The 25,654-nt window shown below is 40.0% G+C and overlaps 1 protein-coding gene across 4 annotated transcripts in view; it reads left to right on the top strand.

The window, feature by feature from the left end:
* The window catches only part of FAM13C (family with sequence similarity 13 member C), a gene marked incomplete at both ends in the record, with an annotated part of 120,063 nt that overhangs the window by 24,684 nt on the left and 69,725 nt on the right, over positions 1 to 25,654 (top strand). For all 4 annotated transcript variants that reach the window (XM_080693679.1, XM_080693678.1, XM_080693677.1 and 1 more), the window contains one exon: positions 15,891 to 16,009. In XM_080693679.1, coding sequence (XP_080549805.1) covers positions 15,891 to 16,009 — 119 coding nt within the window. The remainder of the gene's footprint in view (positions 1 to 15,890; positions 16,010 to 25,654) is intronic.

The following is a 25,654-nucleotide window of genomic DNA, read 5'->3' as shown; positions in this document are numbered from 1 at the left end:
ATATTTCACTGTACACTTCATGCAGCTGGAGTTCCCGTGTGTGTCTAGGTACTGGAAGCTCATGACTGGGGAAGCTGAGGTGGGATAATGCTTAGTCATTCAAGTTCAGTTAGTAGCATCGAAGATGGAGACTTGGCTACAAAGTAGTTGGCACCAGGTAGAATATATGATATTGAGACCTAGCTTTCTTAACATCACACATGTAGCTGACATTGGTCTGGGTGTTGGTTTTTATGAGCAGCTTGGGCCATGACTGGATGGCAAGATGAAGAGCTTATTGACCTTCAGATCAGGTTTTAGGAAGACTCAGGACGCTTTGCCTACATTACTGTTGAAGAGGACATGTGAAGTTCCTCTGCATGTTAAGCCATGAACCATTGTAGCTGTGACCACGGGGACAGATGAGATATCCGGCTTGTGCTTGGGTCAGGAGCATTGTCTATGACAGGGGAGACAGAGATGGTGACAGTCTGTGGAAACCTTATTGTGTTCAGGAAAGAGCATAGCCCCTGCTGTTATTCTGTTTATACCTGGACCCCAGGGAGGCCCCTGTGGTGACCTACCTCCAAACTGGGAGATAATAGTACCCACCTACAAGTTTGTTTGAAGGATTAAGTGGGATAATCCCTCTAAAGTGCTTATTGCAATGCCTGGTACATGGCAAGGGCTTAATAAATGTTAGGTTATTAACTATGTGGTATAGTTATCATATCCTCATATACCGTTACTATGGTGAGAATGAAAAGGGAAAGATCCTTTTCTCTTTGGAAAAGACTGATTTTCCTGTGGCCAGGGTGACCAGTAACCATTAGAATCTGTTTCATACCTATTTAGATAGATCAGTTAACAACCTGCTTCTGCAATCGTTTGTGCCTCTGTAAGCTGGCAGCAGGTGCGCCCATCAGCACACAAAGTTTGCCAGTCATAAAGCCAGCCAGGCAGCAATGGCTCCACTCTAGTGCCCACACTTTGCAGGCTAGCCAGTCAGCAGCCTCATCAGTCCAGCTTTGCTTCTGCAGCTAAAACTCATCTAATGCCTAACTGTTCCAGCTTCCAAAGTCTGCTGGTCCCTGATCTCTAAGGGTCTCCAAATCCTGTGTAAGATCTACTGGCTCTGCTTCGCTCAGGGAGCCTCTGAAAGTATAACTCTCCCCTGGTTTATCAGGCACGAAATCCCACTTTTGGTTCCAATATTAAGTCAGGACTTTTTCCTTGAATGATAGAGATGTGTATAAAATGATACACAGGAAAGTGGGACCTTACGGAAGAGTTCACACCACAGGTCATTTTGGTCCAAACTCTGTACTGGGAGTTATTTAAGTAGAGAAAGTTGCAGGCGGGCGGGTTTCATCAGTAGGAGGAAGACACCATAAGTCAAGACATGAGGGATAATGGCAGTTGAGGAGCTGCCACCTAATCTGTCCTGCCTGGACTGTAGGATGTGGAAAGGGTGTGGTGAGGGAAGCTAGGCCAGAAGAGTTTGTAGTGGTTGGATTAGAAGGCCCTTGGATTCCATCCTAAGGAGTTTTCTTGTTCTGGTAATTCTCAAACTTTTTTTTTTTTTCTTTTCCAACAGCAGAGAAGACCTAATTTTTACCATAAGAGGGAGTTTCTTTGAAATCTCTCTATAGAGGATATTTGTCATTCCATTTTGACTACCAAGCATCTGAACGCTGTTCTTATGCTTGGAGAATTTCCCACAGGAGGGGGAAAGAAAGAGTAAAATTCTTGCTTTTGATTTGTACTTTTGTTTTTCACTGTAGAAACTAGAAAAGCCAATATTTGCATCTCCATCTTCCCTTTCAAGTAGGACCTGGGGATATTATGGGTTGCCAGCCAGACGTACCTGCCCCAGTCTTGGCATAAGAGCACATGGCCCAACGAAAGGAGCTTTTGGGGCAAAATCTTCTGTGTGCAGTGGTTGTGGGGATGGTACCTACTGCTCGGCCTATAGTGTGAACTTTGTACACTGTAGGATTAACTCCTTTTCATCAGTCTTAAACTTCACATGTTTCCAACATTTTAATATCACTGAAATTAGAATGCCCTTTACAATCAGGGTTGTGGTACTATTTGATAGTGCCATTATTTACTTAAAAATAAAATACTAACATAATGGTATTAGGACCAAAATCATTAGAAATGTGCTCAAGGGTGACAGAAGGGTCCAAGTTGGATTTATTCTGAGCACGTTTGGTATATTTCCGGCCTATAAGCCCCATGGGTTAGTTCTCTAGCCTTTGTGTTATTATGAAAATTTCCCAACACATTCACTCTTTGTTTGAATTATTTCATTTGCTTCTATTGTTTGAAGCTAAGAATCCTGACTGATACATACATGTCATCTTAAAAAAGAAAATAAAAAAAGTTAACTACAGTATGTCTCAGTGTTGCTGGGTAGTGGAGCTTGAATATTATTATCATCACAGAATATATCTTTTATTTGACTATTAGAGATAATGGATAGGTAGGTTGACTGATTTCATTATTGTACATTGTACCCAAATATTATAACATTTTACCCCATGAATAGGTTCAACTATAACTGATGAATATAATATTTTTAAAGAGTTCCAAAAGTTTGAGAGTGCTATAGTTTATTAATAAATGCTTAAATGAAAAAAAATATTTATCTCTAAATTAAATTTGATGTCTCAAGAAATTTCATATTAATAACTTATCATTTAATAAATATTTATTGATTGCCTTTATGTGATATTATGGAGAGTGAGGCCCTATGATCAACTAGCCTTCCTGGATCTTCCATCCCATGCACCCGGGGCAGGCAGTAAAACAGGTGGATAATTTAACATGGGGAAATGAAGTGACTTGATTTTTTAATCTTTTCTCCTTAACTTTCCTCAGTTATTCTCAGTATCATTTTCTTAGTGAAATCCTGTTTCCCTTCAGAGTGCTCTATAGCTTGAGGCCCTTTACAGCTAGTGTGAGTTATTGATGTGCAGTCTCTGACTTACAGATGCTAGATACCCATCAGCCCACCTCTAATGCTGCTGAATTGAAACTTCTGGGTATTAAGCATCTCTCTTTCTTAAATCTAGATAGTTCTAGGTTTCCAAATAAAAACCTCCTCAGAATGAAGTAAAATTAGTATTTGGATCTAATAGGTTCTTCTTAGTCCTTTTCTGGGTCTACATGAAAACTTTTTTATAGGATCCCTTTACTTGGAGTGTTCAGCTTAGCCCATATGCACCTTCTGATCCTGTTGTGTAAAAGGAAGCTCTCTCTGAAGCAAAAGCCCTACATATTCTACTTGCGCTTAAAGAGGAGTCAGCCTTAGCATTTCTAAAACAAACTACCTGATGCAGGCTACTTCTGAAGGGAAGAAAAGTTTATTTCACTCTCAACGTTTTGGAGGTTTGAAGTCCAAAACTGGGCAGGGAGGGGATATTGTTTTGGCCTCTGGTATTGCAGTGGGCATTAGCACATCAAGGCAGATGTGTGTGTGTGTGTGTGTGTGTGTGTGTGTGTGTGTGTGTGTGTGTGAGGATTTCATGATCTCTTTTAGGACATGTACCTGATGCCACAAGGCTCTACCTCTTGAAAGTCTAAAACATCTCCCAGTTACCACCATCCTGGTGACCAAGCCTTTATGTATATACCTTTGGTGGGAGGGTTTCAACAAACAGACCATACCAGTAATATGATAAAAGAGTTAGAGATAAACAATCTTAATGACTGTTAATTGGGAAATAAGACATAGAGGCTGTTTGTGCAGCCTTTGCCAAGGTGAGAGTTGGCCCGTGGAGAGTTGGTTTTGCTTTGTATTAATATCATAGATGGAGCTTTTGAAAGAGGAAGTTAATATCATACACCTTTGTTGAATCTCCTCCCCAAATTTAGCATATTTGGTACTACTGAGAATATTAATGGAGCATTATAGTTTACTAACATTGAAGACAAAGTATCTTTGAATTACTATTAAATGGATATGAAGCCATAATTGCAAGTGAATGTTTGAGATTCGTAAGTTACCACTATTTTCAATGTCTACTGTCTTTATATATCTTGAAATAATTTTTATGCCAGGGTTTACTTTCTTACTGTTGCTAATTTGTTTGAGATAGTATGGTATGTAGAGTTTCATTTCCACCTTAGTTTATTTTTATCCTAGCTATAAAATGTTTCTTAAATAAGTTTTTGTGAAGCCAGGCATGGTGGTGCACACTTGTAATCCAAACATTTGGGCGGCTGATATGAGAGGATCGTGGTTTCATGACAGCCTCAGCTATACAGTGAGGCCCTTTGCAACTCAGTGGGACCCTATTTCAAAATAAAGAATAAAAAAATAGGACTAGAGGTGTAGCTTGGAGGTAGAATGCCCCTGTACCCCCAAAAAGAGTTTCTGTGAAATTGATATTCATCTAAGCATTTTTAGTTTTTGAGGTAATAGTATTTCCCCACTTTCTTCCCTTGCCTTCTATAATCTTCAAAAGAAAATATCATCATCATCATTGTCATCATTATCAATAACAACAACAACAAAAAACAAGCAGAATCAGAACACTGAGAGAGATCTGATATTTCCACATCTCTAAAAGGGGAATGTTGGAATGCCATGATTTTTCTTTATGCTAACTGTTCTGCCATTTGTGAGAATGGTTAGACATGCCCTCAGAGCCTTCATGACTGGTTCAGTGGACAGGAGGACATATCCCTCGATCCAGGAATGTGTCTGGAACCTCGTGATGAAAGCTGTGAAACGCCCTTGCCTAGTGCCATGTTTTGTTCAGCTCTTGGATGAAATTCCATGTTATAGAAGAAAACACAAAGCTGTCAGATTTCAGTTTGCTCAGAATGGGTAGGAAAATATGTGGTTTGAATTTTACACAACCATCATCTTTGAAAAATTGTTAGGCAAAATAATAATAGAGACAATGGGTACTACAATGGGTACTTTCTGAGTACCTAAATGCCCTCATTTAGAAGCATGCTTGATAAGTTATGCTAATGCATGGGAAAGCAAAGTGAAAAGTTTACATACTGCCAATGCAAGCTGCTGTAAGAGTTTGGCAGTTTCTTATTTATTCAGTAAAACAGCTGTTCAAGGCCTTTCCTTAGGCCAAACTTTCTTAGCCTCATTCCAGTTACAGAAATGAGCGGGCAAGCCATGAGAAATTGGCATTTCAGAAAAGATATTTTGTAGTTCCTACTTTCCAGAAATAATTCAACTGGCATTTCCCTTTAGATTAGTTCCAGTTTGGGGAGATTTTATGCTGTAGAACTCATTCTCTCTCTCCCTCTCCCTCTCCCTCTCTCTCTCTCTCTGTAGGTATGTGTTTTATGTTTCCCAGATGCACAAATGTTAATGCTGGGCCTCTTATGATTGATTGAATAACAAGTCAAATACTTTGCATGGTGCTAAAGAATTGTGTAAGAGTGAAAGAAATTAGGACAGACGTGCTCCTTTGGACTGCTTACATTTTTAGCACAGGGATGTATTCTAAGCACACAGGTTCTGCACTGACTGCAAAACAGGGTTGTACAGGAGTAATCACCATGAAGGATGAGAGGGAAGTTCAGAAGGAGACACATAGGACCGCCAATGTGGCTTCAAGTCATGGGGAGACTGGACATGAGGTCAGCCTCCCGAATACATGGACTATAAATAGGACTATAAATGAGGAAATCCTATTGAAAGAGAACAAAGGGTGTTTGTTGAGAGATGATCAGGGTGCAGGAGTCTCCTTGGACAATATTTTACAGCTTGTGGTGTTCATAGGCTTATTAATTTGATCATTTATTGTTATTATGGAAGGTAAGAAACAGGAACAAACCTTTAGTAACTCTGAAAAAGCCTTGAACTCTTGTTTTTTTGGTGGTTAATCCCTGAGTTAACATTTATTTGTTAATAAATTGCTTCTACATTCCAGAAATATAACTGTATATAGCAGGGTAGAAAGTATGCAGTAAATAGTTGACTACATAGCCATCACAGAATCATGGATTTTATTCATAATTAGAATTGGATGCCCTGTTGCCAGCCACTCACTGAGTGAGGAACTATCTCTGAAGTTTAGCATCCTTAGTTCTCCCTCTGTTTGGCCTTGGTGGGGAAACTTGAGTAATGGGGGTAATTATTGTGAGGGTAATTTTGGATTTTTCTCATGACTACTCTGGGAATAGAAGAATAATTTGATTCTTTCTAAACCAAATAAAATAAACAAAGGAGCTTGTGAAATGAAACATTGAGAGATCTCTAAAAGCAAAGAATAACATAGTTTAATAATTTCAGAAAATAACATGGTAGAAATTTCATATCAACAGCCTGTTTTGCCTTCTTAGGCAAAAAGAAATAACAAATGTTTGTTCATGGGAAAGGGAATGTTCTATAGTAATGAGGAGGTATTTAAAGGAGATTAAACCTCAACTTGAAGATTATTTAAAAATATATTTTAATATTTATTAAAATCACAGAAATAGCATTTCCTCTTTTAAAAATTACAATGTTTTAATGTCAAAATAATTCACTTGATTCTGTAATAAGCCTGAGTGGTCATGTGGCTAAAAAGGAAATACACACTTGTCAAACGTACGGTTTTTTTCTTCCTTTCATGTCTCTGTGCTGTGAATATGACCAATTTTCACAGAAAGGCTTGAGCTTGTGTTCCCATATTTATAGGCACTGACTCACTGCTCTAGTTGTTCCATTTAGCCATGATTTTTTATTTCTCTGCTTTGAAAATGGAGTGCCTTTAAAAAATTTTTAACATGAACAGACTGCAGGAAACAGTGACACCTTTTTTGCAAAATATAACATTGTGAGACAGAAGCAATGTTGTTGAATGCACTTTTACTCATATTTAATGCTTAATTCTTTACCATGAATTTTCTTATGGAGTTAAAATTCTCAAGCATTCTTTTGAAATAGGAAACAGGGAAGGTCGGGCAACAAGTGTCCTTCTTGAACTTTCTATGACAACTCACTCTCTACATTTTTTTCATCTGGCCTTTTTGGTCTTCCTGCGGTTTCCTTTCCATCTGTTGGTCTTTTGATGTTTTGAAAGGAGTAAATATTCTTAAATTATAAAAGCAACATGGACTCATCAAAAAGTTCAAGCAATCGAGTATTTTTTGTTTTTAATTTTTATTGGTGCATTGTAGTCGTACATCTCAATGGGGTATAAGTTGGTAGAGGCATACATGCACACATCACTCATTTAGCCCTTCTCTAATTCCTATCCCATTCGTTCCTCTCTCACTCCTTCTCACCTTTGGCTTACTGATTGAATTTGATAGGTTTATGAATGTGTGTCATGTACATTAGGAAATTTCCCTCTTCATCTAGAGTTATTCCTATGACCCTTTTTCCCCTAGAAAAAGAACTAAAACTATCCCTAATTGCAGATGACATGATACTATACTTAGAAGACCCAACAAACCTGACCAAAAAGCTTATAGAATTAATACTACGTTTCATCCTGTGTCCATCTCAGTCAGCAGCAATAAATCCATTCCATTTTTCCTAGCTAGAAGATTTAGTATCCCCTTCAGTCCTTCCTCTTTTTCATTCAACTACATTTGGTCAATCACCAGCCTATTCATTCTACCTCTTTAATATCTTTTAAAGCAATTTTTATCTGCATTGACCACCACCTCAGTAATTCAAGTGACAGTTCTCTCTTGCTCAGGACACTGTGATGGTCTAACTACCCCCTTCAAATCCATTCGCTACACAAATCTTAGATGATCTTCCTTCTGTGCAAATCCAAATTCATCTTATAAGTTCGCTCACATTGCCTTTAGAATAAAGCCCAGACTCCAGGATTTACAGGTCTTCATACTTGTGGGGTCCATGGAATCTGGGCTCAGTCTGTGCCTTGTGTGCCTCAGTGGTCACCACCCCCACCTTTGGCTCTAGCTCCAGTGAGTCACCCACTCAGTCCCTTGAATGCACCATGCTGTCTCTTCTTCAATTGTCTTGGAATGTTGTTCCTCCCCATCTCTCTGTCCCGTTTGGGGACATGCTTCGTCCTTGTAGCCACTTTCGTGATATTCTTCCAAGAACTAGGCTTTCCGTCTTTCCTGTATGTTCTCAGAGCATCATCTGCCGGAGCCAGCCGGCAAGAGTACGGGTTCTGAAGTGAGGTGTGAGGATGGAGAATTTTAAATTCTAACATGGGGGAGCTACCAGCCTACTATCTCTACTGGTCGACCCCTGTTCGTGGGTCAGTATTTCCTACGGGTCGACGACTATGCCTGGGTCAGTATTCTTTATCGCGCCAACACTCCTGGCCAACGCAACTTCTGGGTCAATCTCATTTTTATTGTGCTGACCCCGATCCCGGGTTTGTTTTTCCAGAGGTATTTATACACAGCTACAGGTCAATCAACATTCTCATGCTACCACCACCAGAATACAATAAAGACCAGTACAAAACACATCATTACAGATAGGTCTATCAGCACCCTCATGTCATCACCACCTGATTCTTTTTCAGACCTCTTTGAACTTTCCATAACCCCAAACCTTGTTGACTCTGGGCGAAGGACAGTCAGCTGAGTCAGAGATACCAATCTAGGGGAAAGTCTTAATGGCTCCCAACAATCATCCCATACTTTATCCTCCTGTAGCATGGATTATATTATACTATAATTGTCTGTTTATGGCTTGTGTCGCCTGCCTATCAGCACCATTCCCATCACCAGCACTAGACTGTCAGCTCCTTGAGGGCAGGAGCTGGGAAAAGCACAGAATGTAGACTTGGCAGGATCCAAATATTTGAATGATGAATAAATGTAGTTAGAAACCTAAGAAGCTTCTAAAGCTACAGCAATGGCCAGTTTTTTTTGTTTTTGTTTTTTTTCTTTTGTGGTACTGGGGACGGAACCCAGGGCCTTCCACCTCTGAGCTCTACCCCCAGCCCTATTTTTTATTCTTTATTTTGAAACAGGGTCTCACTGAGTTGCAAAGGGTCTCCCTAAGTAGCTGAGGCTGTCCTTGAACTGTGATCCTCCTGTCTCAGCCTCCCAAATGCTGGGATTACAAGTGTGCGCTACCCTACCGGCTAAGTTTCTGAATCCTAAGAGTTATAACAGTGATGTCTAGGAAGTCTGCCTCATTAGCTTTGAGAAAATAGTCCTGTTCAAAGGTCAGTGTAAGCACATTTCAGGGCAAGGGCATGGCCTAGAGATATCAGTGTTATTAAGGAGTGAAGCTTTTTCCTTGGTTTTTCTTCACACTTCTTCCATTTGGGATCTTCCATACACTCAGCAAGATGTAACACGAGAGTTGGAGTCTTGTATAGGCTTAATTCTTCAGTGAGCGGAAGCAGTAATGTGTGGATTCCTGGAACCAGGAAGCTAGATTTTGGGTTGTACATTGTCAAAACACCCAAGGGGACTAATCTCGTCTTCCAGCAATGAGTAAATCCTGTTCCTTTGCCCATCTGTAAAAGCTCAGTAAAGAGCAGGCCTTAGTTTCTTTATGAATCTCCCTCACTTCAGAGCCCTTGGGTCCTTGACCCACATGTTGCAGAGGAAAGAAAACAAACACCACCCAAAGCCCATATACTGTTTTGATTTTGCACCTGAATCCCAACTTCATCTGTTACATTCTGTGTGACTGTGTCCACACTGATCTACATGGGCTCGCTCTCAGTTAGGTTGTAAACCGGGGTTGCTCAAACAGTTTGTGAGAGAAGCTCTGAATGTGGGTATAGAAGATTAGGGTTAGGCTCTGGTGCTGTAGATCAGCTGAGCAATACAGTGTGACCCTAGTTTATTCAATTCTGAATTAAGTACTGAATTTAAAGTATTGTCTCTTTTAATGCAAATTACTTGAAATAATTCAGTTCCCTGAAATTAATTATAAAAACCAATTTTAAAACCGTTGAGCCTGTCATAAGACTTGTTTTATTAAAAATATTTCCACTTTAGCTGGTGAACAGGAATATCCACAATCTTCTGCCATGGGAATAGTCTTAAGATATATAAATGTTAGATCTACTCTCTAACCTCTTCAGAAAGGCATCTCTTGCATAAAAAGCAATCTTGCCAGGCGTGGTGGCACACGCTTGTAATCCCTGCGCTTGGGAGGCTGAGACAGGAGGATCGCGCAGGTTCGAAGCCAGCCTCAGCTACTTAGTGAGGCTCTCAGCAACTTAGTGAGACCCTGTTTTCAAATAAAATATAAAATGGGTCTGGGAGTATAGCTCGGAGGTAGACAGCCTCTGGGTTCCACCCCCAGTACCACCAAAAACAAAAAACAAAACAAAAAAAAGCAATCTTTCTAGCCAGGTGAGAAAACTATGAGAATAAAACCTCCCTCCTAATTTTAAAGAAAGAAAAAGAACCTAGGTTGGCTCAGGAACTCAGTGAATGGAAAGTGGATAAGATACACAACATACGTGTATTTTCTGCTAGAAATCTTATTTACAACAGCGTAATTAGTGGGTAATATCTCTATATTACCGATAAAGAAATAAAATAGAGGAGATCCTATTCTGTGGCTAAGTAAGGATTTTGAAGCTAGGTTCTGCCATACTTCAGGGTTTACTTTATTTGTTGAAATGATGACTAAGAGAACAAATTACTTTTAAAAATATCTGAAGAGCCTGGTGTGGTGGCGCACACTTGTAATCCCCGCGCTTGTGAGGAGGAGACAGGAGGATCTCGCAGGTTCGAAGCCAGCCATGCTGGCTTAAGAGACCCTATTTCCTAAAAATATATAAAATAGGTCTGGGAGTGTAGCCCAGAGGTAGAAGGGCTTCCAGGAACCCCAGTACCACCAAGAAAAGAAAAAAAAAAAATCTGAAGAAACTATAAAAGCCAGAACATTTTAAAAAATATTTTTGGAAATGTTCTTGTTTTTTACTTATTTATTTGTTTTTATGTGGATCAGAACATTTTAAATAATGGACACATGCTTTGTGTGTATGGGGGTGGGAAGAGAAGGTTCCTAGGAATTGAACCTAGTGGCACTATTCTTCTGAGCTACATCCCAGCTTTATTTGATTATTTATTTTGAAACAATGTCTCACTAAGTTGCTGAGGGCCTTGCTAAGTTGATGAGGCTGGCCTCAAACCTGTGATCCTCCTCTTTAAGCCTCCCAAGTACTGGGATTACAAGTGTACCTCATCATGCCTGGCTAATAGTGGTCATTTTTAAGTAAAGATATATCTCAATTATTTCAAGACAAACATTCTGCTTTAGTGTTCTAGAATTTCTTTTATGTGTGTGTTCTAGAATTGTTAAGCTAGGTGTTATAACCAATTCTGAACAAAAATGTGATGGAGCTATGATGGGCAAGGTAACAGACGTGTTCTCTATTTCTTGTCCAGATATTATCACCTTTGGGGAAGGGGAGAGATGGGGAGAAAAATATTAACTCCCAGTCGTCCCCAAGCATATTATCTGCTTTGAGAGCTTCCTTTGACAGCTCCCGTCAACCCTGACACTGGCCCGGTGGTGTGGTCTGACTGGGACAGAGGCGCAGGCTTACCGAGGAGTGCGCCCTGGTCTCATACGTCGGGCTCAAGCTCCTGTATGGAGGGAGATGCAGTTGTGTACTGCTGGTCTTGTTTTGTTTTGCATTGTTTCCTTTTTATGTCTATGAATAAATGATGACCTGTAGCACAACACCTTTGAGAGCCATATGATGACACCCCCTTTTCTTCTGCCTTCTCCTTTAAGGGAAAGCATGAAATTGTTTTTTTGAATGGGCACAACAAAAGGTTGGGTTTTCCTCCTCTCTAGCCAGTAGTAAGTCTTTTGAGTCTTACAGATAAGACTGTTGGAGTTGTTTTTCCTAGGTTTATCCTTCGGACAAGACTTCTTAAGCCATTCACATGCTGGGATCTACTGAGCATGCTCCTTCCTTCCTTCCTTCCTTCCCTTTTTCCCTCCTTTCTTCCTTTTGTTCTTTCTCTTTTTCCTTTTGATTGAGCTCAGAGACAGTCTACCTCCAAACTACACTCTCAGCCCTTGTTGTTGCTTTCCTTTTTTTTTTTCTTGTGACGCTGGGGATGGAACCCAGGGGCATTTGACCTCTGAGCTATACCCTCTGCCCTATTTTTTTATTTTTTATTTTGAAACCGGGTCTCACTGAGTTGCAGAGGGCCTCACTAAGTAGCTGAGGCTGTCCGCAAACCACAATCTTCCCGTCTCAGCCTCCTGAACGCTGGGATTACAAGTGTGCACCACCACGCCCAGCTGCTTTTTTAAAATTTTGAAACAAGGTATCACCAGTTGCTGAGGCTGGCCTCCAACCTGAAATCCTCCTGTCTCAGCCTCCTAAATACTGGGATTGCAGGCTTGTGCCACCACGTCTGGCTGCTCTGTAGTTTCTTAATGTCAACACACACATCTTTTCATACTCTTATATTTCTCCTATCTGAATGTACTTTAACGTTTATAGATGCATTTAATGTGGTATTGGTTTTCCCTTAAAAGCTGTTATTTTATCAAGCAGATGGTGGCCTATTATCATTGATGTTGTCTTAGGATACAGAAAAGATACTGTGTTTTAGTTATCTATTGCTATGTAACAACTATGAAACTTATGATTGCAATAATATTTATTGCCTGTCATGGTCTCTGTTGGACTCCTCTCTTGGGGAAGTCTTGTCTCTGCTCCATGATGTCCGCAGCCTCAGCTGGAAGACGTATGACCTCAAAGTTAGAATCACCCAAAGGCCCATTGGTTCCCAGGGAGATTTGTTGGGGCTGTTGGCTCACACAGGGCCTTTCCAGGAAGAGATAATGGAGTAGAAGGATTTAACTGAAAATATGCATTCTTTTTCATATGCTCATAAGGGGCTTTGGAAGGAATAACTCATTCAGCATTTTCTGAGAGGGGCAGAAGTTGAGTTTCTGATCTGAGGGAGTTTCAGAAAGCAGAACTTTTTTTTGGGCTTGCACCACGTTTTGGCCTTGAGAGAGCAGCACATCTTTACCGTCCTGCATCCATTTCACATTGGCGCCTGCATGATTGCAGTACTCACGATGATTTTTGCTAGACTTTTCTCTTACTCTTCCTGCATCTCCACACCCCATTGACGTCTGGAATTCTTAGTGGCCAAAGAAGCATAATACAGAGTACCACTTTTTTCTCCACTCGAATCAAGGACTTGATTGTCAGCTGTTCCCCAAAACTCCATACGTGCCCAATTCCAGAACAGAGTTCTCCTCTTGTGATGCGCTGAGTTCTTTAACTTGAGCGCATCAAGGGAGAACTTTTTACAGATCCCTCTGATTCATCTCTAAAATACATTGTTAGATCCTGGGGAATCTGACAGCCTGTGGCTTCTCCATCCTTAACCAGATGAGGGCACAAAGAATTAGGTAAGAATACTGTCTTTGAAATAAACAACTTGTTCTTTCTGAAAGAATAAAGGTTTAATAAAATGGAAATTTTTTACTTTAAACTTTTTAGAGATTAGATGGACCATTTCTTAAGGCCCACAAGTAGTGAGTCTTTAAAATATGGTATTTGGAATAATATCCATAGTATAGAAACCTAAGATAAATGTTCCTCAACAAAATTAAGTTTGTGTGTGTATGTGTTTGTTACTGGGGATTGAACCTGATAACATTCAACCTGTCAGCTACACCCCTAGCCCTTTTAATTGTTTTTTATTTCAAAACAGGTTTTTATTTCTCACTAGGTTGCTAAGCGGTTTGCTGTGTTGCTGAGATTGGCCTCAAACCCCCATCCCAGCCTCTCAAGTACTGGGATTACAGGCGTGCGCTGCCACACCCAGCCAAAATAAGTTGTTTTTTGCTGAACTCTTGTGGGTTAAGTGTCCAAGAATTTCCTTAGCTCCAGTTTCAGAATATTGAGCTTTAAGAGAATGTTTATAGAAGGAACATGATTGCCACTGATAGTTTCTATCTGTGGTGTGCCCCAAGCGTTCAGGCACTAACAGAGCATCTAATGGCATTCTGCTTAACAACCTTGTCAGGTGGAGGTATATTTCCCATTTTAAAGATGAAGAAACTGAGGTCCTGGTAATTTATGCAGCTTGATTGATACAACCCAACAAGTAGCAAGCAGAATCATCTCACTTGAAGCTATCTTGTTTGGAGAACTTGGCCAGTATTTGGGTGGCTCTAGAGGGTTTTTTTTTTTTTTTTTTGCAAGCAACTAAGTCTAGAAAACCAGTTCCACTGGTGTGTGCCAGTGGAACTTTTCATGTGGAGTTTCTTCTTGCCTGAAGAAGGAACCTTGGATATAGTAAAGAAAAGTTCCTGATAGGCCTAGTTCATTCCCTTCTCTCCTCTCTGCCCACCCTCCCCCCACCCCATACTATCGTGTATGAAGGAATTCATATGGTTTTGTGTTAGAAGATTGTGATGATGACCTGGCACATAGCCCCACCAGGTTATTCTAGCAGTTTTGGAAAGGGACTTCTTAGACACCTGATACACTGACACTTGCACTGTCTTCAGCCCACACCCCGAGCAGAGGGGCCGAGTCTCTGTCATCACCTCAGTGTACGACACAGTCAGACACGTGCATACTTAGTGTATGCAATGGATGCCGTCTGGGTCTGCTGCCTCTCTTATGATGTTCACTTTAGTATCTCACTTATTAGGTAAAGAGGGGCCATTTTAATCTAAGGGGAACTTGTCAGAGGTTGGTCATGGCTCAGAGATTATTGTAGTCCACCTGCTGGGCATGTACAAATCTTTCATTTGTGTGATGTCTTTATATCGAATCCCAGATTAGTTTTACCTTGGGTGTGTTTATGATATTCTCTAGAGAATTTAGCACTCTGGAGTTTTTCCGAATTAATGACTAGATTGCATCATGGATGCCCAGTGTTATGGCTTCTTTGGATGCAGCGTATCCATTGGCAAAAGTGACGGGTGTGGCAGTAGGGGGAATATCAAACTTGCTTGGAATTTGAAATTTATAAAATGGGTTGTTACTTAGTTTTTAATACTAACTTAATTAATTTTTTTTACAGTGTAGAAAACTTAGATGAGCTTAGAGGAGGTTCCTCTCCTTCAAAACAAAAATGACATCTCAGAATTAATCACTGTTGCCGGGCGTGGTGGCGCACGCTTGTAATCCCCGCGCTTGGGAGGCAGAGACGGGAGGATCACTCAGGTTCGAAGCCAGCCTCGCTGGCTTAAGAGACCCTGTTTCCAAATAAAAATATAAAATAGGTCTGGGAGTGTAGCCCGGAGGTAGAAGGGCTTCCAGGAACCCCAGTACTACCAAAAAAAAAAAAAATTAATCACTGTTACGATTTTGGGTTAGCCTATAATCTCAGTCCTTGGAAGCCTGAAACAGGACAATTGCAGATTTGAAGCCAGCCTCAGCAATCTGACAAAAAACCTCAACAACTTAAGGAGACCCTATTTGAAAAATAAAAAGGGCTTATCAGGGGGAACTTGGAGGTAGAAAGCCCCTGGCTTCTACCAAAGGGGCATTCTCAGTACCAAAACAGACAAAACAATAACAACAAAAAAAGATTTTGGTTTAACTTGGGGAAAGACACACACAGAGGGAGAGGGAGAGGAAGGACATTTTGTTTTGCAAAAATTATCCTATGTTATGGATGTTTTATAAATTATATTTCTATAAAAAAAAGAATTATATTTCCAGATTTAACTATTCACGAAATTGTCTTCTTAACACATCATTTCTAACATCTCAGATGTTAAGAGTCTCATTGTGTGGCTATCTCGTGTTTTGGATAGTGGATATTAATCTACTTTTCCCTTTATCCAATAATCTTGTAGCAGCTGATTGATAGAAAGAGGCTTTGTAACTTTTGGCTGGCTGACACCCTTCCCACACTGGATTCAGGAGGATGTGCTGCGTGCTGCCGTCCCTGTCCCGAGTCAGCCCCCAGCTGCAGAATGTCCTGGAACTGATTGCTGCCAACAACTCACCTGCTTTTGCTGTTTCTTCTTGTAGGAGACAGAGCATGTGGTGCCCAGCCAGTCGGAGTGCCAGGGTAGAGCAGGAACGCCAGTCCACGAGAGTCCACAAAGCAACACCATCAGGTGCCAAGAAGCAGTGCAACTTCAATCCAGGTGGGCCCTTTTTCATCAGGAGCTGCCCTCTGCCTGATGTTTGTATTCCTGGAATGCTAAGTTGTGTGCTTGCCATCCCCATGCCTGGCAAGGCTTCCTGACCTTCATTGGCATTCTTTAGAGTCAGAGAAGCTATATCTAAGTGGCCTGGAAGAAGAACCACCAAGTTTGAGAGAAATGGAAAGACCTATTTGAAGATAATCAGCTTTAAGGCTGAGAGAGGAGTTGGATAAATGTTGATTTCATTTATCCTGCCCCTTTACTTCATGGCAGAGGGGATTAAGTTTTTCTCTGTTATTGTGTACCCATCTTGTCAATGACATTCATCTATGGTCTTCTCTAGCTTTCTTTGCTTGTTTAAAAGGCTGGTCACCCACAGCCCCATTTTATGGAGGAGGCTGAGGCTAAGAGATATTAAGGTACTTGCTGATGATACTGCACAAGGAAAAGAGGTTGAGCCAGAACGCAAACCTGTGGATGTCTGAATGTGGCATGACAGGTTGTCCAGTGACCTTAGCCTGAAGTTGCTCAGATCTGGCCTCTCCAGCTCACTAGACCTGTGAGATCCAGGGCAGTGATGTGGGTGGAAGTCTGGCTGCAGAAAGGCTGGCATGACATTCTGACAGGAGCCTGGCATTGCAGCTGTCTATGGAAAGTCTCTTCTGGAAATAAACAGAAGAAGGAATTCAAAATTCAACTGCCAGTTGTGTCAGCTGTCTTTGTAGGATCTTGTGTAAGGTGTAATCACCATCCTCACTCCATGGAAAGGGAGTGCCAGGCCTCTGAGCATGACCTTTAGAATTTTTTTCCTAAGGCAGCACAGTCTAAATGAATCAACAACTACAGAGATGATTGCTGTGCTATGTAATCATGTTTTAAAATGTCCAGCAGACTATATTTAGAAGCATAAAACCCTGAAGGGTTGGAGGGACCCCCAGGGTAATGTGATCCGCTCTTCAAGTGAATTAATGGCCACTTTTCTAAGTCTTTCCACATTTCTTATCTTTTTTTTTTTCTTACCTGACCTCAAATAATACCTGTTGGATTCAAGCTTGGCATTTCTTCACTGAGAAGGACATTTCCCCTCCTACTTGAGGCCTTGTTGTAATTACAACTTTTCAGCTGTCTAGAATCTATTTAGGCAGTGACCTTGTCTCCCCGCAGTAGCCCGATGTCAGCCTCCCCACAAGAATAAGGTCAACTATTTCCCATGCATACTTCAAAATAGTAAAATGTGAAACAAAACAAACAAGACCCAAAACCAGATCACTCATGCTTGTGTATGGAACGGATGGGCTGTGCTTTGGCTGCAGATGCCCAGCAGCAGCTGACAGGGAAAAACAGTATTAGCAATTCACCTTCTCAAGCTTGTAAGTGTAAAACCATCCTAAAGTTCTACTGCGAGGGTGCTGACTGGTAACTTTACTGTTGTCAGAGGGCAAGCCGGAAATTTAACAGGATTCTGTGGTGGAGATCATTCACATAGGAGTAGTTATGAGCTCATGATTTTGAATTTGAATAGTTGCGAGGGAACGAGCAGGGCAGCAATTCTTACAGAGGGTGTGGGAGTTATACTTGATTCAGATTCTCATATTTTTCTGCCTCACACACACACACAAAATATGTGTGTGCACATACACACATGTACCTACAAATTTCTGTAAAATTTTAGGAAATTCTTGGACCTTCTCTGCATGGTAGGAGGAGAAACCAGGTGCAGAATGACCAGTAAGCCTTGCTCACTGGTCAGGGCTGTGCTCCAGCCCAGTCCATTGGCAGCTTCTGCTGCACAGCAGGTGTGCTCTGTCTTCCTCTACCCATTAGCAAACCACCACAGGATCCCAGATACCTTGTATTCCTTTTTTCTTTCTAGCCCCCATGCCCCACCTTGACAGGATCTAGCTCTCTGAGCCAGCAGTATTCCAGAATCTTCTATGCACCAGTGTCAGTAATCGCAGGACCTGGTGCTAAGCCACAGATCAGGCTTGACGTGAGGCCAGTTATACTAGAAGTGTTAGGTATAGAATTTAAATTAGGCTGGCAAGCTTTTAACTGCAGAATTATTTATCACAAGCATGGTAGCATCACCCAGGGACATTGGAATGAAATTTAAAAATATGTATCTCAAAGGATTATAGGGTTCGTGAAATTTGATTAACTGGAGAAATGAGATCTGAGGTTAAAAACAACTTTGAGTTAGGTAGCTTACATTCCTACTAACATTCCTCCTCTGTTTTAAGCCAGCATCTATGGGCGTGTTCAGGCATGCTCTGTCCAGCAGACTCTTGAGACATGATATTGTAACAGTATATGCCAGCCTTGCTGAGGCTCATTCAAATGAGGGAAGAAGCCAGGCTAAATCTCAGCAGGTGCAAAATGTCACCTTACTGAAGGTGAAAGGTAGGGAAGAAGTCATAACACTGCACGTGAGGAAAGAGAGACCTTTCTGAAGCAGGGGATGCCAGACAAGGAGTCTTCGGAGAATGAATCCATCCTTGTAAAAGTGGGATTGTGGAGCTGGTTGAGGTGACCAGTTGGGAATGGATCTTTCCACATGTGTCAAATAGTTTTGTGTCTACCTTTCTTAGAGCTTGTATCTTGAGCTTTTTCCTGCACAAGGAGCCTTCATTTGTACCTGTACATGAGCTTCAGGGAGATCTAGGAATGTTTTTTGTTGATGTTTGAGTGTATATGTAGTATATCAGTTTTCTAATGTTACTCTTAACTTGTGGCTTTAAATAACACAATTTTATTATCTCATAGTTCTATAGGATAGAAGTCCAACACTGCCTCATGGATCAAAACAAAGTTAGCAGGACGGCATTTCTTTCTGGAGGCTGTGGATGGAATCATCCATTTCTTGCTTTTTTCAATTTCCAGATGTTTTTCATATTCCATGGTCTTCAACCCCTTCCTCTATATTTAAAGTCTGCAGTATTCCATCTTTCTGGCATTTCTTTCATAGTCACACACCCCTCTGATCATGGCCAGGACAGATTTTCTGTTTTTAGGGATTTATGTGATTAGATTGGGCTCACAGTATAAAACCTTTAACTCAATCATATTCCTCCATATATATATATACACACATATGTGTATACACACACACACACACACACACATATTAATGTAAAGTAACATGGAGAGGCTGGGCAAGGGATAAGGACATGGATATCTTTGGGGGACTCATTATTTGGCCTGGTACATTTATGTTTACTTTTCAAATCTCTAAAGCATTTTTCATATGGAGCTGATGACTCCCAGAAAGGTTTAAAACCATTGTCCTGACCTCTTCTACCTCCAAGTTTGATTGTTCTTCCAAATTTCCTCAAAAGAGTCAACCTCAGACAGACCATTTTCTACCCTTTTATTCTCTTTCATTGAACCCTTTTTCTATCTACCACATTTACATCAGAAGTGTCAGAATTGGTGTCCTACATGTATAACTGGTATGGAGACATTTGGCTTGTACAGTGTGTTATTTAAATATTAGGAGTTTTTACATATTATTAGCCTTATTTGGAAAAATCTGAAGATAACTCAGGGCCTACATTCCTACAAGGCAACAATCAGCTGGAGCTGAGGAGCAACTCTCTGGTTTTTCACCATCCTGCTCAGCTCTCTGCATTTATTTATGCTTTTGGCCTGTCTTCTATAGGTAGTCGATTAATACTGCCTGCTTCAATCATTTTCTTCCCAGCAACTGCTTATCCTGGGATCTCTGCCTGCCTGAAGCTAACTCCTAAAATGGTGCTGGCTGATAAAGTCTTAATGCCATTTCCTCCCCAGATGACATGTTTACATTTCAACATGGACTTTCAGTGCAAATGAGTGAAGGGCATTATACTACTCTGGCATCTCCTCAATGCTTGGTGCTTTTCAACACATGTAAAATTACAGAGCTGTGTTTAGTTAGGGCTGAAAGAAGCCTAGTAATCATTCAGTACAGTTCTCTCATTTTCTCGTCTAGTTTGGTTCCCAGCGATGCTGTGATTTGCTCATGTTCTCACTCCCCTTGGTAAAAGAACCAAGACGAGCACCATCAATCTGTTCTGAGCAGCTACCTGATGAATATGCATCAGTCTGACTAATTTTTGTAGCTAAAGCCAGTGCTGGTCTTGTAAACACTCTGATGTGACGGAGGGGAGGGGGAATTTATGAATCCCAGAGAATATTAATGGAGTGGGAGATTTCTTAGCCAGCTAAGTATATTTACTTTTGAGAATGATTAACTCACATGTATTTAAAATATTGTATTAATTTTTGATAGAATTAAACCTTGAATGTCATTAAAGACCTTGTCTGTGTAAACAGGAACTATTCCCTAGCATTGTCTTACCTCTAATTAGGTGGGTGGTTACATTTGCGAGTTCCAGTTCATTGACTTCTTTATCTAGAGGTTCTCTATTAGAGAGAGTTGGAGATTCTTCCCAGGAGTACTGTTCTTTGATAGCTTCCACTATTTTTTGTGATATTCCAGATGAAAGAAAAAGCTGGAAGCTTTGTTGCTCTATGGAAAGAGGAAGTTTTGTTGGCAGGGATTTTTCCATGGGGGATAGATCCTTTCATCTCTTGTTTTTGAGATAGACAACAGTGTGTTTTAATAGCTAATTGTTTCTTATTTAAATGGTTTTCATAGAAATAAGCAGAGTCTTAATGAGCTCTGCTAAAAAGAGAGTGAATAAGAGAATAAATACTAAGAGATGTTTAATAATCCAAAGGACACGATCTCCCTTCTTGGGCTGCAGAGCGGGAGCATTGCATGTTTTTGTTACATTCTTTTCCTTATTAGTGTGCTTATTGGGTTTTGTTTTGATTTGCTTTTTATGAGGTGAGCAGAGATAAGGTAGAGATTTAAAAAAAGAAAAAACAGCTGGGTTTTTTTTGTTTTTGTTTTTGTTTTTACAATATTTTGAGATTCCTAGGCCTACAGTTGGTACCGAGGAGGTTTTGACATACCTGGAGTGTACTACATAGGAAGGTGGTCATACAGTGGGAGCTCTCATTCCTTACCTTTTCTTACTACCTCCACCCATGAGTACAGAAACAGTCTGCTGGAATGAGAAGAATTAAGAAAGTCAGGATCTTATTTCATGTCTAATGGTGACCTTGGTCACTTCACTCAAATTCTTGGTCCCCTCTTCTAGCATAGTCAAGTGATTTCTAAGTCCTCTTCTGGCTCTAACACTGAAAATCCTTAATACACTAAATGTTTAAAGGATTAGACATGGACAGCTTTAAGAATACAAGCTCCTGCAGACACAGATAAAAATAATTTCCCCCTTCTTGCTGTAGAGCACAAAAATCCCACACCAGATCCTTAAACTGCTGATTGAAAAAGAGCCCACACTTGACTATTTTAGGAATGAATTTCTCTCTTTTTCTCCCTCCCTCTTTATCTCAGAATTTGTCCTTGGTCATTTAATAAATTGTTAGTACTTTGGTCAGGCAGTGATTAGGCATTAGAATAAAAGGGGAACTCAGATATTCTCATAATAATGATAATGATGACAATTATGGAAATATTGGAAAATGCAGGAAATCACAAGGGCATGAAAATGTCTTGTAATCCTGCCACCCATACACCACCGTTACTACTGTAACTATCATACTAATGGCTATAAAATATTTCATTCTGTGGATATGCCATTTATTTAATTGTAGATGATTTGATATTTTGGTTACTTCTAGGATTCATGTTTGTAGATATTATGTAAAAGTCTTTAAAATATCTTTTATGCTCATCTATTATCATTTTATTTATTTGTGCTCATAGGTGAAACTATCTAAGCATAGGATTTTAAATGGTTAACTGAAATGTGACATACATACATTTATTTATTTATTTATTTATTTATTTATTTATTTATTTATTTATTGGTGGTACTGGGGTTCTTGGAAACCCTTCTATCTCCGTGATACAGTCCCAGACACCTATTTTTTTATATTTTTATTTGGAAACAGGGTCTCTTAAGCCAGCAAGGCTGGCTTCGAACCTGTGCCATCCTCCTGTCTCCACCTTCCAAGCGCAGGGATTACGAGCTTGTGCCACCCCACCCGGCTTTGAAATGTGACTTTTAGGATATAAATTCTTTATTTATCCGATCATGGAAGAAGATTGGAATATAATGGACAATTAATAACATTGGGAGAAACAGAAAGTTATGTAGCTAGATTTCCCTAAGTGTAAAAAATCATAGATAGTGGCTCTGGATAGAACATTTTAAACAGTTCAGTCCAGTCCTTTCCCTCTTTTGATATTCCTAAGGATATTTCCCTCACTAGATATTTCTATTTCATCTGCTAGCCCCATGGTTTTCTAGTATGGGCAAAGTGCTTCTGACTCTAAATCCAAGAGGCCACGTGAAAGTCAGGCAGGAGATGGAACAATTATTTGTTGTGTGGCACTAACCCATACATATCAGAGGCTCTGGCATCTTTTGTTGTAGCTCACAGAATGGGCATCTCCAGCCCCTGTGACAATCATACATAGACCTCAAATTCCCTATATGTCTTCTAGGAGCTCTACAACCATCCTGTTAAGAAGTGCCATTTTGCATGATTGGCATTTAAAGCCATGAGGTAAAAAACCATGTTTACACTGAAAAAAGAAATTGAAGAATACACTAAAAATGGAAAGAGCCCCCAAGTTCTGGCATTGGGAGAATTAATATAGCTAAATGCTCTATAATCCCTATTGAATTACCCATGACATTATTCACAGAACTAGAAAAAATAATCTTGAAATGCATATAGGTATACAAAAGACTCTGAATGGCCAAAGCAATCCTGAGCAAAAAGACTAATGCTGGGAGCATTGTAATACCTGATTTCAAAATATACTGCAGAGCCATAGTAACAAAAACAGCAAGGGACTGGCATGCAGACAGACACATAGACCAATGGAATAGAATAGAGGACCCAGAAATAAATCCATGGATCTATTGCCCACTGCTTCTTGACAACATTGCCAAAGAAATGAATCAGAGAAATGACAACCTTCTTAACAAATGGTTCTAGAAAAGCTAGATATCTACACATAGAAGACTGAATCTAGACCCATATCTCTCACCCTGTGCAAAATAAACTCAAAATGGATAAGAGACCTTAAATGTAAGACGTGAAATATTGAAGCTACTAGAGGAAAGCATAGGAGGTGCATTCCCAGGATGTTGGCACAGGCAACAATTTCATGAACAGGACTCCAGTAGCTCAGGAAACAAAAGCAAGAAATGATAAATGGGATTACATTGAACTAAAAAGCTTCGAAAGCAGAGGAAACCATCAGTAAAGTGAAGGGATAGCTTACAGAATAGGAGAAAGCTTTGCCAGTCATTCATCTGACAGAACATATAAAGAACTAAAAAACCTAACAACAAAAAACCAAGTAATTAAATAAAAAAAGGTAAATGACCTGAACAGACTCTTAAAGAATAAACACATATGGCCAATAAATACACGAAAAACTCATTATCTTTAGCTATCATGGAAATATTAATTTAAACTACATTGAGATTGCATCTCATCCCAGTCAGAATGCCTATTATCAAAACATCATCAACAACCGCAAGAATAACATATGCTGGCAAAGATGTGGAGAAAAAGGAAACCTTATATACTGATGGTGGAAATGTAAATTAGCACAGCCACTAAAGAAGAAAGAAGTTCCTCAAAAAACTAAAAATAGAACTACCATATGATTCTGCTATACCACTCCTGGGTGTGTATATATATGTCTTTGTGTGTATGTGTGTGTGTGTATATATATATATATATATATATATATATATATATATATATATGAAATAAAGATCAGTATACTTCCATGCCCATATTTATTGAGGCGCTATCCACACAGTTAAGATATGAAATCAGCCTAGCTCCTCATCAACAGATAAATGGATAAAAAAGTGTGTGTGCCTGTGTGCATGTACTGCATTGTGTATGTATGTGTATCCACACATGTACACATGTGTGCACACATGCATGTGCACACACACACAAACACACAATGTAATGTTTTTCAGCCATAAAGAAAAATCAAATCCTGTCATTTGCAGGAAAATGAATGGAGTATCATGTTAAATGAAATAAGCCAGACACAGACATGTATGTGTTCTTTCATCCATGGAAACAAATGAAAGATGGCTTGAAGGTAGAAGAGGGCCTTTAGGGAAAGGGGCAGGGAATGGGGGTTGAGAGGAGAGGACAAGAAAGGAAGAAAAGAAGGTGGGTATGCTCAAGCCATGGTATATAAATGTCAAAATGAAACTGGTTAATTTGTACAATTAATGTGCTAATAATTATTAAAGATAGCAAGACCGTGTTTTACATGAGTGTTTATTAACATGTATTTCATAGCAGTATTATAATTTTGGTTTAATATATAATTATGTACAGAACCATACTGAAAAATGACATAAATATTTTACTAGCGGTGGCTTTTGGATGGGATGATTGTGGGTGTTTTAAACAATATTTTTTGTCCAGTTGCCTTTCAAGTCTTCCCTATTGTGCCCCTATTAAGTTTGAGACTGGGGAAATTGATGTTTATAAGTCCAAGAAAAATAGTAGTACATATAATTTCTGTGGCATTATTTATTGATTTGCTACTGTATCACACTTTGCAGAGGACAATATTATTAGGAGAGTATTGAGAGAATGGATTTATTGTTTACATTTTTATCTGGGAGAAACTTTTAAAAGGAATTATTTTTAGTGTTACCTGTGGCTTTCATGGTTCAGATTAATTGGGATCAGAGAGCAAGTTCTGTGTGTGTGTGTGTGTGTGTGTGTGTGTGTGTGTGTGTGTGTGTGTTGCTGGGAATTGACCAGTGACATTCTATCTCCAAGCTAGATCTCCAGACCTATTTTATTTTTTATTCTGAAATAGGATCTCACTAAGCTGCTGACAGCCTAAGTTGGCGAGGCTGTCCTTGAACCTGCAATCTACCTGTCTCCACCTCTCAAGGACTGGGATTATAGGTGCATGCCGCTACACAGAGCTAGAAAGCAAATATTAAAGGTGATTTTCTTAGGGTTGGATGATACTTAAAGTTAGGACTGGGTATCGTTTGGTAGCCATATCTTTCCCTGAATACTTGGCTCTGTGGATGAAAGCCAGAGAAAGTTTCTTCTCGTGCCCGTGTGCAATACAAAGCTTCTTAGGGGTCCAGTAACACAGAGCTTTTCCAAGCACCCTATCACTCTGCAGGTGCCAGGAACAAAGGAAATTTCAAGGCCCTTTCAAGTGGGATGAAGTCCAAGAGGAGAAAGGTTGAGGAGCCCTAGGAGTAAGCCAGATGTCATTCTTAGACAATGCCTTGAATTTAGCAGCAACAGAAGAAAACAATTTTGGTCACACCCAACCTATGGAATAAATCCAAGCACACACATAATAGAGCCCCTGGGAAGGGCCTAGAAATGTATCCAAAATACTGTAATGTAAAAAGGAAGGACTTTGGCGATAGGCAATCCTTGATGCTAATTCCTGCTTGACTACTTTCTTGGGCAAATTTGCTGGGCTTCAACTTCTTTAGATATAAAAAGGAAATGAAAATACATGCTTCTCAGAGCTGTTGATCCAAGGATTAGTAGTATATGTCCAGCTTCTTTGGGGTCTATGTGCAGCAGATGCTTAATAAA

The sequence above is a fragment of the Muscardinus avellanarius genome (assembly GCF_963383645.1).
Source record: "Muscardinus avellanarius genome assembly, chromosome: 4".
In the NCBI taxonomy this organism is placed as follows: domain Eukaryota; kingdom Metazoa; phylum Chordata; class Mammalia; order Rodentia; family Gliridae; genus Muscardinus; species Muscardinus avellanarius.
The sequence above is the reverse complement of the archived record's forward strand: the minus strand, read 5'-3'. Positions and strand labels throughout refer to the sequence as shown.